This window comes from Hylaeus volcanicus, chromosome 2 (assembly GCF_026283585.1).
Source record: "Hylaeus volcanicus isolate JK05 chromosome 2, UHH_iyHylVolc1.0_haploid, whole genome shotgun sequence".
Lineage (NCBI taxonomy): Eukaryota > Metazoa > Arthropoda > Insecta > Hymenoptera > Colletidae > Hylaeus > Hylaeus volcanicus.
The window spans coordinates 30,943,955-30,959,030 of NC_071977.1; the positions used below are offsets into that span (position 1 = coordinate 30,943,955).

At 41.7% G+C, this 15,076-nt stretch overlaps 2 protein-coding genes across 5 annotated transcripts in view; one reads left to right on the top strand and one right to left on the bottom strand.

Moving 5' to 3' along the window:
• Positions 1–4,875: 4,875 nt before the first annotated feature.
• Positions 4,876–10,481, top strand: LOC128885089 (transmembrane channel-like protein; the record flags this gene model as incomplete). Its single annotated transcript, XM_054138859.1, has 15 exons — positions 4,876–5,051; positions 5,139–5,376; positions 5,442–5,630; positions 5,742–5,977; positions 6,540–6,731; positions 6,897–7,145; positions 7,207–7,276; positions 7,351–7,513; positions 7,718–8,368; positions 8,735–8,841; positions 8,919–9,214; positions 9,345–9,524; positions 9,613–9,733; positions 9,864–10,014; positions 10,084–10,481. Coding segments are annotated over 15 exons (3,147 nt in total), but the record flags the coding sequence as incomplete, so codon positions are not given.
• A 140-nt stretch (positions 10,482–10,621) lies between these two features.
• Positions 10,622–15,076, bottom strand: part of LOC128885086 (uncharacterized) — a 23,096-nt gene continuing 18,641 nt past the window's right edge. For all 4 annotated transcript variants that reach the window (XM_054138857.1, XM_054138858.1, XM_054138856.1 and 1 more), the window contains 3 exons: positions 13,337–13,503; positions 13,166–13,261; positions 10,622–12,461 (listed from right to left, as the gene is read on the bottom strand). In XM_054138857.1, coding sequence (XP_053994832.1) covers positions 12,054–12,461; positions 13,166–13,261; positions 13,337–13,503 — 671 coding nt within the window. In that variant the 3' untranslated portion in view covers positions 10,622–12,053. The remainder of the gene's footprint in view (positions 12,462–13,165; positions 13,262–13,336; positions 13,504–15,076) is intronic.

Sequence of the window (15,076 nt, forward strand, 5' to 3'; positions counted from 1 at the left end):
TCCCTTTAATTTCCCTCCATTTCCTGGTATATTTCCATTTAGTTTCCTTCTATTTTCTGGTATATTTCCATTTACTTTCCCTCTATTTCCTGGTATATTTCCCTTTAATTTCCTTCCATTGCCTTACACATTTCCCTTTAATATTCCTCCATTTTTAGGTATCTTTTCCTTTACTTCCTGGTACATTCCCTTTAATTTCGCCGCATATCTGTGATATTTCCTGGTTTAACAATGTTGCAACGGCTCCGCTCAAAACTTCAAGAATGTTGCAAATTGCTTCCCGCAGAAATTCAAGAAAGGTGCAAGTTCAAGAAAGTTGCCAGTTCAACAAAGTTGCAAGTTCAACAATGTTGCAAATCGCTCCCCGCAGAAATTCAAGAAACTTGCAAGTTCAACAATGTTGCAAGTTCAACAATGTTGCAAGTTCAACAATGTTGCAAATCGCTCCCCGCAGAAATTCAAGAAAGGTGCAAGTTCAACAAAGTTGCAAGTTCAACAAAGTTGCAAGTTCAACAATGTTGCAAATCGCTCCCCGCAGAAATTCAAGAAACTTGCAAGTTCAACAATTCATAGCTTTTTATTGAATATCGATACTTACCTCTTGTCTCAGGAATATGTGATGAGCAAGGAGGTATCATAATTTTTATCTCTGTTTCGAAACTTACCTTTGGTATTCAGATCACATGAACAGCGTTGATATGTACCACGGAAAGAAGGGTAATTAAAGGGAAATGTGCCAGGAAATGGAGAGAAGTGAAGGGAACCATCGGGAGTTGGTAGGAGGTGTTAGATGATGTTTGGAGATATTAGATGGTATTTGGAGGATGTTAGAAGATGTTAGGAGATGTTAGGGGATTCGTGGAGATGTTAGGAGATGTTAAGGAGATGTTAGAACGTGTTAGGAGGTGTTAGGTAGCGCCAGGAAATGTTAGGATGTGTTAGGAGGTATCAGGAAGTATTTGGATGGTATTAGAAGATGTTAGGGGATTTGTGGAGATGTTAGGAGACGTTAAAGAGATGTTAGAAGGTGTTAGGTAGCGCCAGGAATTGTTAGGATGTGTTAGAAGGTATCAGGAAGTATTTGGATGGTATTAGAAGATGTTAGGGGATTTGTGGAGATGTTAGGAGACGTTAAAGAGATGTTAGAAGGTGTTAGGTAGCGCCAGGAATTGTTAGGATGTGTTAGAAGGTATCAGGAAGTGCTGAAAAGTGAACGAAAAGTAAACGAAAATTTAGTCGTCACAAAATAGGCGCGTAGTATGCCCCTGTTGGACTGCAATCCATCCTAGCCGGATTGTTTGACCGGTTGCCATCCCGTAGGCGCGTAGTATGCCCCTGTTGGACGGCAACCTATGCTAGCCAGATTGTTTGGTCGGTTAGCATCCCGTAGGCGCATGGATGCCCCTGCATGCAGCACAAACACTACTATCATATTAAAATTTGTAATCTTAAACCTTTATAGATATTGCATAATTGAAATTAAATTCTCTCTAAACACATGTTCAATTGCGTCGTGCAATAAACGCCTATTACCAGTTCCTATAAATGATCCTATCTTTCACGTTGACGGTACACCTGGAATTGTAAATGGCGTGCAACCGAATGCGTGTCACTTAGCATAAGGTAATCAAGTTGCGAGCTTCATTATTCTGAAAGTGCTTATAAAGTTTCCTACCTTCGTGGCAACCAGTACACCGACAGACCGTGAAAAGACCAGAACAATTTCGTTTTTAACGACTCGGCTGAACATCATCTATTCCTTTCCTTAATAAACATTGCTCGCGGCTCAACTACCTACTATTATATTTATAATTAAAAATTTCAACCTCATTTCGAAAGTGAAACAAAAATTTTTTAATATATGTAGATTAATTGTAAAATGGTTGACATGGGAAGCAATTAATTGCAAGACGTGAGCAAGAAACATGGATTCAAAAAATAGGGATATTCGTGAAGGGACTAGGCACAAGTCGGCGGAGAAGCTTTCCGAAGTTTTAAAGTCGCCCAGCGAGTCGAAATCTCAGCCGAAGATAGCGTCGCCTCTGCTAGCTCCGCAACAGGTAATTTTCGAACAATGTTTTTATGTTAATATTTGCACTAAAACGGTCATTTCGATATCGTAGTAATTTTAAAAAGATAATTCCGTTTGAAAAATTGAGTACACTCGAGATAATATTATAAATAGAGAACGTTATAAATAATGGTAGATTTATAAACAAGTTACGACGATTAGTTTCTTTTTCTATCTTTACTTCTGCTTACACGAAGCGTTTAAACAAATTAAATAGCTTCGACAATAGTCAAATATTTCGCAAAAGGAAAAGTAATAAAGTCTGATAGATTAGTAGCGAGAGAAAAATGAGCGTTTGTACAATATTTTATCGTTTCGAGGAATCGACATCTGTTCACGCCTTATTCCCTTCGTTTATGTACGTTTAATCAGCAAATGTATCGGCAACAAAAGCCATCGCGTGCCGAAGCAAAAACCGTTATGGAATTCGATAAGCTTCCGGATGATCTATCGATAAATAATAGCAATGTACCTTTCCTAGTATTGATCGACAAATAATTATACCCGTCGTTTGTTTACACGAGCAAGCTTTCCTCGTTAGAGTAATTAAGAAGAAAAAAAAAGAACTCACCCTCAATTACCCTCTAGCGTTGGTCGCACGTTTACGAGGGTGTGCCATAAAAATCAACGAAAACGACAAGCCTCGGGTTTCGTGACTTTTCACGAATCACGCTCCGCGCTTTTAGAGGTTAGGATGAATGATTGAGGGGGTGGGATTTTCGTGAATCTCCAGAGATCGCGTGTAACGGCGACGCGAGAGTCTCACAGTAAAATGATTATGTAGGAAGAGAAGGGCGGGGTCGCACGAGGGACGAGAAGCGTTCGTGAACACACTATGACTGGCTCGAGCGAGCAAATGGTACCTTTTCAAGGTGCGGCAGGTCGCATGCCACCACAAACAAACTTATGGATCATCGACTCTATCGATGACTTTGTAAATTATAAATAAAATCCATTCTTGCCTTATTTTACTTTATTTTAGGGGGAGAGGCCCATACCTTGAACAAATACATAGATGCTACATACATTTTCCTATAAAATAGATAAACGTAGGTAAAATAAATAGGATTATATGTACTTTATTTTTCTGGAAGAATTAAAAATATGAAAATTAAAATTAAAAAATAGGTGTAGATCGTTGCTTGCGAAGCAATGACAAATGGTAAATGAAACTCTAAATAATAAAAGGCTCTGTGAATGATAAATGAAGACTTAGATATTATTACTATTACTATACTTAGAAAGAAATACTTGGATGTTATTACTTATAATAATTGTAATTAATACTTAGATATTACTAATGTTTCTTCACTTCTGTTTCTTACTCGATAAAGTTTTCTATATATATATATATATATTTACACAAATATAATAGATAAATGTAGATAAAATAAATAGGATTACACATATTTTGTTTGTCCAGAAGAATTAAGAGCCAGGAATACGAAAATTAAAATTAAGAAATAGGTGTAGTCAGTATGGTAATGTATAAAAAAAAATAAAAAAATTAAATGACAACGCTCAGATCGACGGTGTATTCCGTCTGCAAAGTTAATTAGGACATCGTTAGGAGAGTCGACCGTCGCGCATGTTGAACGACACTGTGTGTAATCGTATCGTAAAAAGAAGCGACTCCATTTACCGGTGATATACAGCTGTTCGTGATTTCGAAGATTTGTGGTGTCGACGAAAGCGCGATGTCCGAGATATCGAGTGGAACGGGTATTAAGGTCGACTTATAGTCCACGATACAGGCGCGGTACCACCGATGACCACCGACAGGTTGTCCCCTATCGACACGATATGGCAGTTCCTTCGAATCCATCGGCACTGATTCGACGGTGCTCTCTTCTGTTTCTCTGCCAGCAGTTGGTGTCCACTTACCGATCGCATAAGGGAAGGATACAATCGAAATTTTCATCGAACGTGTTAATGTTTCTTCATTTCTGTTTCTTATTCGAGACACTTGCTTGCCAGTTTTCTACATTGAAAAGGCAAGTTACAAAGCCAATTTCTTCTCCAATTCCAAAGGTACTTTCTTCGATAAATGCAAAGCCAATTTCTTCTCTAACTGCAAAGCTAATATCTTCTCTAACTGCAAAGCCAATTTCTTCTCCAATTCCAAAGGTACTTTCTTCGATAAATGCAAAGTCAATTTCTTCTCCAATTGCAAAGCTAATATCTTCTCTAACTGCAAAGCCAATTTCTTCTCCAACTGCAAAGCCAATTTCTTCTCCAATGAACCCCTCAAATTTTTACGCCATGTCCCAGAACTCCTTTCGAGTTCCCAAATACTCTTCTTCCTCCAAAGTTTCCTCAACGTTACCAATAACAAGCAACCTCTCCGTTTGATTCATCGCTTGGTTCGATAAGAACTAATAACAAAGAGGTCTGAAGTTGTATATTTGAAATCCAGTTCAGGCTTATCATTTGAAATCCGATCGGAGCCTTCTACGCAAGCACTGTACGTGGCGTGACGATGGGATGATGTACGAGGTGAATTCATGCAACTAATTGCCTTCGTGTATAGGTGGAACCTTCCTCCCCGCAGCCGTCGGTCGACCGACTGTCAGTTACGTTTGCTATCAGCGAAGACTACGACGATAGAAAGGACACCGCGAGATCGCTGTGACCGGAAGACAACGCTTCCAGATCGGTCCAACTGAAAGAAAACAGTACCAACTGTAATAAGCAAGTCGCTAATATGCACAGGATATCCATAGCTGGTTCGTACCTTGCTAAATAGTTAGCCTAGTTAGTTAGCCTGTTCGTTTCGACAAAATTAATTCCACGTCCGACGAATTTCAGAGGAAGACGGCGACGAGGACGACTACTCCGCGTCGGCGTGTGCGATCATGCAGAGACGGAGCTCCAGCAGACGCCAAAGCAGGCGGAAACGACGCCCGTCGTCCCCTTTCAGCGTCGAAGCCGAAGCTACGTTTCGACGAAGATCGTCTGTCTACACCATCAGCTCCGGAGAGTTAGTATAATACACAACATACAACACTGATACTTTGCTTGGCGATCGAGACAGTCGAGACTCTCATGCTTGCGAAAACTTGTACAGAACTGCGATTTCGATAGAGGAAAGCGGGAGCCAGGAGCAGATATTCGAGAAACTGAAGCTGCACAAGGAAGTGTTGAGCGGAGTGAAGCAACAGCCGTGGCCGCTTCGTCGGAAGATCAGGCTCGTGAGGCAAGCGAAGGCTTACGTCAGGAGGCACGAAGGAGTCCTTCAGGAACGACTGGCTCACACGAGGAGCACCAAAGACGCCATTGCGCGGATCTCGTTGTTCACTACAAAGGTAAATATCGTGCTTTATTTTCAGTACAAGTAAGATCGAACATTCGTGACTGTACTTGTTTGCAGAAATGGCAATATTGCAGAAGAGAAATAGTGAACCTTCAGACCTGGTTGATTCCTTGGGAGCTTCGTATCAAGGAAATAGAGTCTCATTTCGGATCCGCGGTAGCTTCCTACTTTACGTTCCTTCGATGGCTGTTCTGGATCAATCTCGTCATGTCGGCCATCATCACAGCGTTCGTAGCCATTCCAGAGGTACGTCTAAAGGTTGAAACAGACAATTTATTAAATAGACTGGACAGTATACAACTGGACAATGTTCGTATCGCTTGTATAAAGATGCATCTTACCTGTTTGCGACGACAGGTGCTCACAGCAGACCCAGCTGCAGCCGGGGAGCGGAAGATCATGCTCAGAGAAGAGAAAATCAAATCCAAGCATCTGCTTACCCTGTGGGAATTCGAAGGGGTCCTCAAGTACTCCCCGTTCTTCTATGGCTGGTACACCAATCAAGATTCTCAGAGCGGCTACAGATTGCCTTTGGCCTACTTTGTTACCAATTTGGTGCTTTACATCTACAGCTTCGTCGCTATACTGCGCAAGTAAATAATAGCCAAAGACTTATGATTTTAGAGTTAAGGGTATCATTCCCTGTAGTATTCGTGACTTAATCGCGGCATCGTCAGGGTTAGATGGCTCTGACACCGATGAGGAGAACGCAAGACCTTCGAGTCATTGGTTTCTTTGAAACTTGAAAGTGATTGAATTTTATAATTGAGAAAGAAACCGGCATATTGCAATTTAAAATGAAGAAACTTATGATACACTAAAATAATACAATTTAAGAAGAAGAAAATTGCGATATATTGAAACACTGCACTTTAAAATGAAGAATATTGCTATTTAAAATGAAGAAACTCATGATACACTAAAATAATACAATTTAAGATGAAGAAAACAACGATACTGCAATTTATAAAATGAAGAAACTTTGATCACAAGTACCTAAATCAGTATCGAGTGTCCGGCGCTATAATACTATATTTTCCTAAACAGGATGACAAAGTTTCAATGAAATCGTTGCCCCGAAAGTCTTGGGATCTCCTTGTATCAGTACAATGAATGTCTACAAATGATTCTTACAATATTTTGCGACATTTTCAGAATGGCGGAGAATTCTAGGCTGAGCAAGCTCACTGAAAAGGAGGACGAGTGCGTGTTTTCTTGGAAGTTGTTCACAGGGTGGGACTTCATGATCGGCAACACCGAAACTGCTCACAACAGGATGGCCAGCATCGTTCTTGGATTCAAGGAGAATCTGCTCGAGGAGGCTGAGAAAGAAAAAGACGAAAGGAAGTAAGATTGATATGTAACTTCAACCAACGACCGGAACGTTAATTAAGATTTACAGTAAATGTGCAAATGTCAAACTTACTTAGTTATATATTCATGTTCTGATAGTGAAATATCCAAATGTAATTCGTTGCAACTCTTCACGTATGTTCGACTGCATTCCTTCAGCTGGAAGATCATATCGATGAGGATCTTCGTGAACACCTCCGTGATGTCGCTGTTGACGTTGTCTGCATACGCTGTGATAAAGGTGGTAGCTCGTAGCGCCGAGGAACTAGAACAGAACAATTGGTGGAGGCAGAACGAAATCACGGTAGTGATGTCCCTGATTACTTACTTCTTCCCCATATTCTTCGAGATACTAGGCCTGCTGGAGAGCTACCATCCCAGGAAGCAACTTCGCGTGCAGCTTGCGCGGTGAGTCTACTCGCTCATCGTTCTCTTACTTTTAATTTTCCAAAATTCGATTCCGTTGCAGAATAATGGTTCTGAATTTATTGAACCTCTACTCCTTGATATTCGCACTGTTCGGCAAAATAAATTCGATGGTAGGTGAGACGATACGGTTAAATACGTTTGTTTACCTATTCGAGGTGCTCGTTCTTAAATACTTGCATCGTAGAAGCAAGATTTACGTGTCCTGCAACCGAAGATGGAGATTTGCTCGCACGAGCCCATCGAGTGCACCGGAGATATGAAGAAGTCGAGGCAGTTGGTCACTCTGGCGTCTCTGAGTCTTATTCTGGCGAGCAATGTTACCGATCTACAGTACAGAAATGAAACAGGTTCGAGTACATGTATACACACCGAATAAAAATTAGATGTATAATTTTGTTTCCGTAATTAAAATTCCGAATTTTATGTATTACGAGTTAAAAGTACAATCGCGTAGGTATAGAATTTCTTTCTATAATTTCTACGAATTTAATTACGGAAAAAGATTGTGCTAAGCAAATTTTGCTCACCTCGTTCAAAAACATTTCTCTCAGATCTCCAAGTACCCGTTGACCCTGCACTGCCACCGAGCTCGTTAATGCCAAAGAACTTCTTCTTGAACCCAATAATGGACGACAAGTCTCTAGAAGAGATATACAACGTGGGCGACTATGCATCCCCTGATTACGAGAATTACGACGGGGATGAAACGAAAGCCAACGAAACCGCGTCGTTCTCGACAGAAAACGTACTCCGAGATAACTCCACGTTGGAATTGCTCGAATTGAACAGTACACTCGATACGACTACTGCTACTGTTGATGACAATTTCACAGAGATTTCTTACACTGGATTAAGCGAAGAGAATAGCGACGCTTCGTTATCCAGCGTGGATTTGAACGAAAGTACAGGTTATGGTGAAATAATTGAGTCGACAGGAAGTGGTACAAATAATATGAGCACCACCGAGGAAGATTATTTAAGTACTTCGTCCATGGACGACGTCCTGGACGCTTCGTCGTCTTCGATAGTAACTGAAGAGTTTGACGAGCATCCAACGATTACTATGGAAGAAACGACGGATGAATCAGCTACCGTTGACAGTTCTTCGGCATCGTTGAACGAAGGATTAACTTCCCTGGTGAAGGAAGATGAAGTTGTGAAGTGCTTCGAGAGAGTCTGCACGACGACGACTGAAGATCCAAGTATGGACAAAGCTTGATTTAAGATATCCGAGACTTTCACACAGTTTGGTACTTCATGGTTTGGTTGTTTATTTTATTATATAGTGCGCCATGGACATTTTCGCCCGTATTCCACTTCTTGTGTAGTATATATATATTCCCTTCTAACATAAAGCTTTGTTTTTGTTATCTTAATTTTTGTATTACTTCTTAAATGTAAGCCACAGACTTTCGATGCTTTTCATTAGCCATATCTTGAAGAAAAACTGAGGTGGGCCGGCCGGGATTCGAACCCGGGGTGTCAGCGTGGTAGCCAGCTACGCTACGCACTGTCCCATTACCAAATACTACGTATCGATCGTAAACGGTGTCTATTAAATCTTTCAGCTGCTTCGTCGAAGACATTGAACCTGAAGAGTAGGAAGAAGCTTCGTCGCCTGTGCTGGGAGACGATGTTTGGCCAGGAGCTCGCCAAGCTAACGGTCATGGACGTGGTAGATGATAAATGCAATAATTATTCCACGGAGAATCTATCGCGTCCACGTAACGCTGAATTCGTGCTGAATTTCAGGTTCTCACTATAGTATCCACGCTCAGCATAGACTTCTTCAGGGCAGTGTTCGTTCGTTACATGAATAATTGCTGGTGCTGGGACTTGGAGAAGCAATTTCCTCAGTACGGAGACTTCAAAATCGCGGAGAACATACTCCATCTGGTCAACAATCAAGGGATGATCTGGATGGGGATGTTCTTCAGTCCTGGTTTGACTGCGTTGAACCTCCTCAAGCTTGGTATTCTCATGTACCTGAGATCTTGGGCGGTTCTCACTTGCAACGTCCCACACGAGGTGATTTTTCGAGCCTCCAGGTAACTCGTCTTCGAATTATTATTGTTATAATTTATCGTATTTATTTACTTTTGTAAATTCATCGAAATCCAAGTATTTCATTCAAATTCGTATGTATCGTTCATAACGGAATGTCGCTTTTTTTTGCAGATCCAATAATTTTTACTTCGCCCTCTTGTTAACGATGCTCTTCTTGTGCGTGTTGCCTGTCGGCTACGCGATCGTTTGGGTGGAGCCATCTTGGCATTGCGGTCCATTTTCGGGTTACAAGAAAATCTACCACCTGGCTACAAAACAGCTCACGGACTCCCTTCCAGAACCGATTCAAAGGTATCGCGAGTCAATTACTATTTAAAAGTATCTAGCAAGTAACCCTATTTGCTAGCTTGGAGTGTTTAATGTAATCGAATCCTTTCAGATGTCTTGATTACATTGCTTCACCGGGTATCGTGATCCCTCTGATCGTCCTAATGACTCTAATCATTTACTACATGGTGTCTCTTACCAGCTCTTTGAGAGAGGCCAACAACGACTTGAAGGTAACGAGACGAACGATGTTCGTTTCTGAATGAATTTTAAATAAATTCTGAATGACATTCGATCCATTAACTTATTGGAGTAGATCAGCCACGTCCCTGACACGTGGTGCCTGTTTCTGTCTTCTTTCAGATACAATTGCGTCACGAGCGCACCGAAGAGCGTCGCAAGCTGTTCAGAATAGTCAAGAGAAGGGACGAACTGATCGACTCGTCGTTTTACAAATGGAAGAAGATGTTACCCGCGTTATCAAAAAAATCCACGAAGCCTAGACTCTCCAAAGGTTCCTGAACGTGAATTATGTGTTTCGAATTGTCGAATGTTTCGTCACAAGGATGGTTGTTTTTTTAAGGTGAAGCGGAAATTGAAGCTGTCGAATTGACGGATGTGGACGAGAACCCGTTTCCGCCTGACCGAACACCGAGTCCATATGTTCCCGAAAGTAGCTCCAGAGGACCAATTAATGGACGTTCAAGGTGATGACTCCAAATTGTATAGTTGTTGAAATTCACAATTCTTAATCACAGTGTTAATCACTTATTGTGCTGGAATATTCTATATTATACTGTATCATGCTGCATCATGCTATAGCACCATCCCGTAGCACCATATTATACGCTGTATCGTACAGTCGATATTACGCTGTATTTTGCAGCGTTCTGCTGGGTTTTTTTTGTTCTACATTTTATTTATACAAAGTTCGTGATCAGGATGACGAAGGTCCTCCGTGATTCGTGGGAGTCGCAGTCCAGCGACTGCGCAGTGATACCAGAGATTCGAATAAACGAGGCAGAGCGGAAGCCAGACGGTCGTCGCCGCTCAATTTCTACGGAAAGTCGCGATTCCAGTCAAATTAAATAAAAATGTTCGAAATAACCTACCCGTGTTGCTTTCATTTCTAATACTGAAACTTTTTTTTTTTTTTTTTTTATTTCCTTCCTTACATCGCTTCTGGTAAAATGTTTCTCGTATCGCTACGGTACACTTTATTGATTTAAAAATCTTAAAAACTAGCTTCTTACGCGGTACTCGCGATGAGGTATAAAATCGAAGACGTGTTTAAGTTAAAAAGCTTTCACTCGTCGTTAAAGTTCATCTCTGCAAGGATACAGTGAGTTCCAGAGGCGTTGGAGAAATTGTTAAGCTCGATAGCTTAATTAATATATAATATTAATATTTTATGGGCGAGATTCCTTCAAGAGAAAGATATCAACAATGGGAGGTCAACGGCGGTTATACTTCTGTGACTCACTGTATACGAGCACGTACAACCACACATTCACGAGACGTTCGCTTACAAATTACACCTAAAATACTGACGATCCACGTGGAAATCGACCACACGTGGGTTGACCCGTTATCTGTTAAATTATTATCAACACTCGAAGCCATGAACGTTTCCTTGTACATACACTACACGCACGAAGAATTTTCCTGAATTTCAAATTTCCCTGAATTCTATACGTTACACTTCCTACGAATTTATTTAATATAAATAATTCTCGACGATAAAAAGAGGAGATACGCCTCCTTCTTACTCTATACAATTTAGTGATATGTAACCGCGTCCGCACTTAATTCTCCAATCCTTTCTCCGCGTTGGCAACGAGCTTGCGCAACTACCATAAATCAAAGTGCATTCGCGTGTCGTTAAATGCAGAGTAGTTCTAATTAACAATACGGTAGACATCGTTTACGATACAATAAATATTAAAGTACTTATGTAAAAATTAAAGTACTTATGTTAATCGAACACTATTTGGGGTTAACAGACGTTTTTTGGTCTCGCTTTGATCCACAACTTCGCAATCGTTCTTCGTAATCAAATATTTTCTAATGGATTGGATCGTTCTAATCCAAAGTTCGCGAATGATCCTTTCGCTAAAGGGGGTCATTCGTAATTTCACTCTCAGATCGAGGACTAGTTCGCTAGTTCGTTAGTTGCTTCGTTAGTTTATTTTCTGCAAGTAGTCCGGGAAAGTTGGATGAATCTTTAGGTCACCATGGGAATCCTGAAGCATGTTACAACCTCGATGGAGATTTACGCTCAAATGGAGGCCTTGTCTACGCACTCCCCCGCCACTTTATTTCCATTGAACAGTCCAAGAAGTTACATCGTGTCGTTCATCGTCGCAACTAGAGACTTGTCGCATTCGTAATTCCTTATTGTCGTTTTCGTAATCTATCGTCTAAGGAGCACTGCAACAGTCGTCGTTGAGATGCCATGGTCGTTCGTTGCTCGAGTTAAAGCACTCCATCGTCCATCGTTAGGGAAGAGTACCTAAGATACGAGGTGTCCTCGTTCGTTTCTTGGGAAAATTGTCATCGTTCGTTCAGATTTGGATTGTATATAGGTCGGCCGCTGAGGAAGTTGTTCCCTGCGTTGGGACCGGTTCTGACTTGCATGTACTTGGGCCTCTTGTTCCTGGTGCTCCAGTGGAGGTACGTGTACCAGCCGGCTAGGAAAGCTCCCACGGCGTTGCAGGTGCAGGAGAAGATGAGAAGCATGGTCAAGATGCTCTCGACCTCCGGACAGTTCAGGTCTACGTACCTTACCGCCGATTCGGTGGAATTCGACGGGACCGTAGGCGGTCTGCACACGCAGGTCTCGCTCTCTAAGCGGGCAGCGTTGCATTCCAGTTGCATTAGACGCAACAGGTGCATCGCTGAGAACACACAGGCGATGGAGCAGGTCACCGTCGCCAGGGTCGCCAGGAACAAGCTGAGTAACTGTTCGAAGGGTTACAGACACGATGAAATAAAATAATGCAATGTGTTTTATAGGTATAGATATGATGTATGGTGTTGGTTGTGTATATAATGCCATAAATATTCGTACTCTTTATCGAAGCAGCTTGACTAAATTAAATAATAGTTTTGATATTACCAAGTGAATTTTTCAGTGTAAATATGTATATGAATAAGGTTATACGTGTATATATTTGTATATACATGGAAACATCAAACCTGACATTCAATTTAAACAAATTTCTTCGACAGACATAGAGGGTACGAATAATTTACTCCCATATATGGGTGACAGTGCTTTATACCGAAGAACTACAAAGATTATTTCCAAACGTCAAATGTCGAAGTACATAAATTTGAATGAAGTTTTTGAAACAGCACAATAAATGTTTGATTGTAGAGCTTTCAATTGTCTGTAAACAAAATTTAATCCCAGTAGAAATTTTCCTAAGGGGTACTCCTAAGGAAGTACTCCTAAGGCGAACAGAATTTCAACTAAAACAGAAGAAATACGTAGAACAAATTTCTTTCAAAATGAATTCCTTTTTTGAATAATATTCTTTCATTTCTTCCTTCCATTTTCATCTGGATATCCTCACGGACCGGTCTGAGATTTCGTTTATTTGTTTGTTCGTTCGCAAGAAATCTCGAGACTCTTTCGCAAGATGCCAGACAACCTGAATTACCTTCGTCGACGAGAGACAGAATCCAGGACTCATCCCAGGGTACTCCTTCTTGAAGCAGCACAGCAAGCAAATCCCGAAGCATCCCGACAGCAACAACTGCGAACGAACAGATCAAAGTAAGTGCATCCGCCGGTTCTCTGGGAAGATCAATGACAAACTGGGAATACTCACCGGCATACCGCTCCAGTAGGGATTATCTGCGACAGGCAAGTGAGGTGCCCAAAGCAGCAGCCATAACGACAGCGACGTCACAGCGACACCGAGAATCGTTTGCAGAGCAGCTAGGCATCGTCCGAGTCGACCATGGTAAACCAACGGTGGGAGGAATTTTTGTGGTCCTGGAAAAGAACATAATTGGGATAATTCGATATTTTCAAATTTTTTACTGCGCCACAAAAAAAAAAAAAGAAAGGAATGGTTCAAATCCGCGATTGTGTTCTAACTTCAAAACCATAACAAAATTTAGCTATTTTCTTATTGTAGCACACCGTGTGAATTTTTGTCTGACATTTTCTCCTACGCAAAAGAACCAACGGTTGGGACACCCTTTCTTTTTTTTTTTTTTTATTGTGGGTAAATGTATTACGCATACTTTGGGTTCCCGAGGGAGAAGCCGAGGTTGTGTGGGACTTTGTGGGACTAACCAAAGCCCCGCACCCGCTTAAACTACATGGAAAGTGTGCCTGGGACACCCTGTACGTTCTTTCGCATCGCGGAGCCTGTTATCGTTTCCTTCGCCTCGCGTTTCTTCATCCTCGGATGGAATTTTCATGGAAAGTCGACGACGACGATTTTCTCTCCGTGCCAGCCGTGCCTCTTTTTACATCTGGCCGCGTACGAAGCTATCGCTTTATGTATCTCGCCGCGTTGCGACACACATTTTCCCATAGCGAAGGCAACGATTAACGGCTCGATACGCGACGTTGTACCGAGAAACGAATGTAGGGCCTAAAGAAAGGAGAGTTTCCGAACGAAACGACCTCGCTGTCCCTCCTTAAAAGGTATCTTAACCGGACGATCGAACGTGGTGCCGTCCTTGCCATATCGAACCGTCAGGAAACTCGCCCACTGGCTTCGTTTGCTCGAGATACGCGCCTCCGGGAGTTCGAGGAAGAAGAGAAAAAAAAATATCGGAAGAAAAAGGGGGAAATCCAACGTCAACGCTCGCCCACCGCGGCCACTCTTGATAATACTGTCGAGTGGAGTGGATTTCATCAGAGATCTTGCGAGATCGGCGAGAGGAATGATCGAGGAATGATCGAGGAATGATCGAGGACATCTGTAGGAACTTAGGATGCCGGGAACTTGGTCGATTGACGTTCTAGAGGTACTCGAATCGAGGAACAATTTGTTATTTCCTTTGGTTTCGGGCACAAGGAATTCGTATGTTTCCCAATTTTGATAGTGGGTGATTAGGCTTCTGAAAGAAAAATACCACGTTATAGAGAACGACAAAACGATACTTTTCTGTATTCGAAGTTTATCCGTACGACGTTTAGTTTCAGAGATAAAAATTGCAAGGAGACCTGAAATTCAATTTTCCCAAAGAACTTCTAACTTTTCAATTTTTATTTTCGAAACTAAGCGTTCTACGAATAAACTGTAAATAGAACAAAGTTTCGTATGATCATCCCCTGTAAGCTGATATTTTTTGAAAATCGATGCAACGGATATGAACATTTCTACGCACGTCGCGGTCAAAGGGTTAATAACGAGCGACGAGGGAACGTAAGGGAGGTTCGTAACGTATTCCTGGAAGGACCCTGGGAAACGCTGAAAGGGAAAATAATCCTCGGAAATAATTCCTTGCGGCTTAAGGCCGCGAAGAAAGTTGGCAGAGGTCCATGCCTCCGAGAGAGAGTGCGAGAGAGAGAGAGAGAGAGAGAGAGAGAGAGAGAGAGAGAGAGAGAG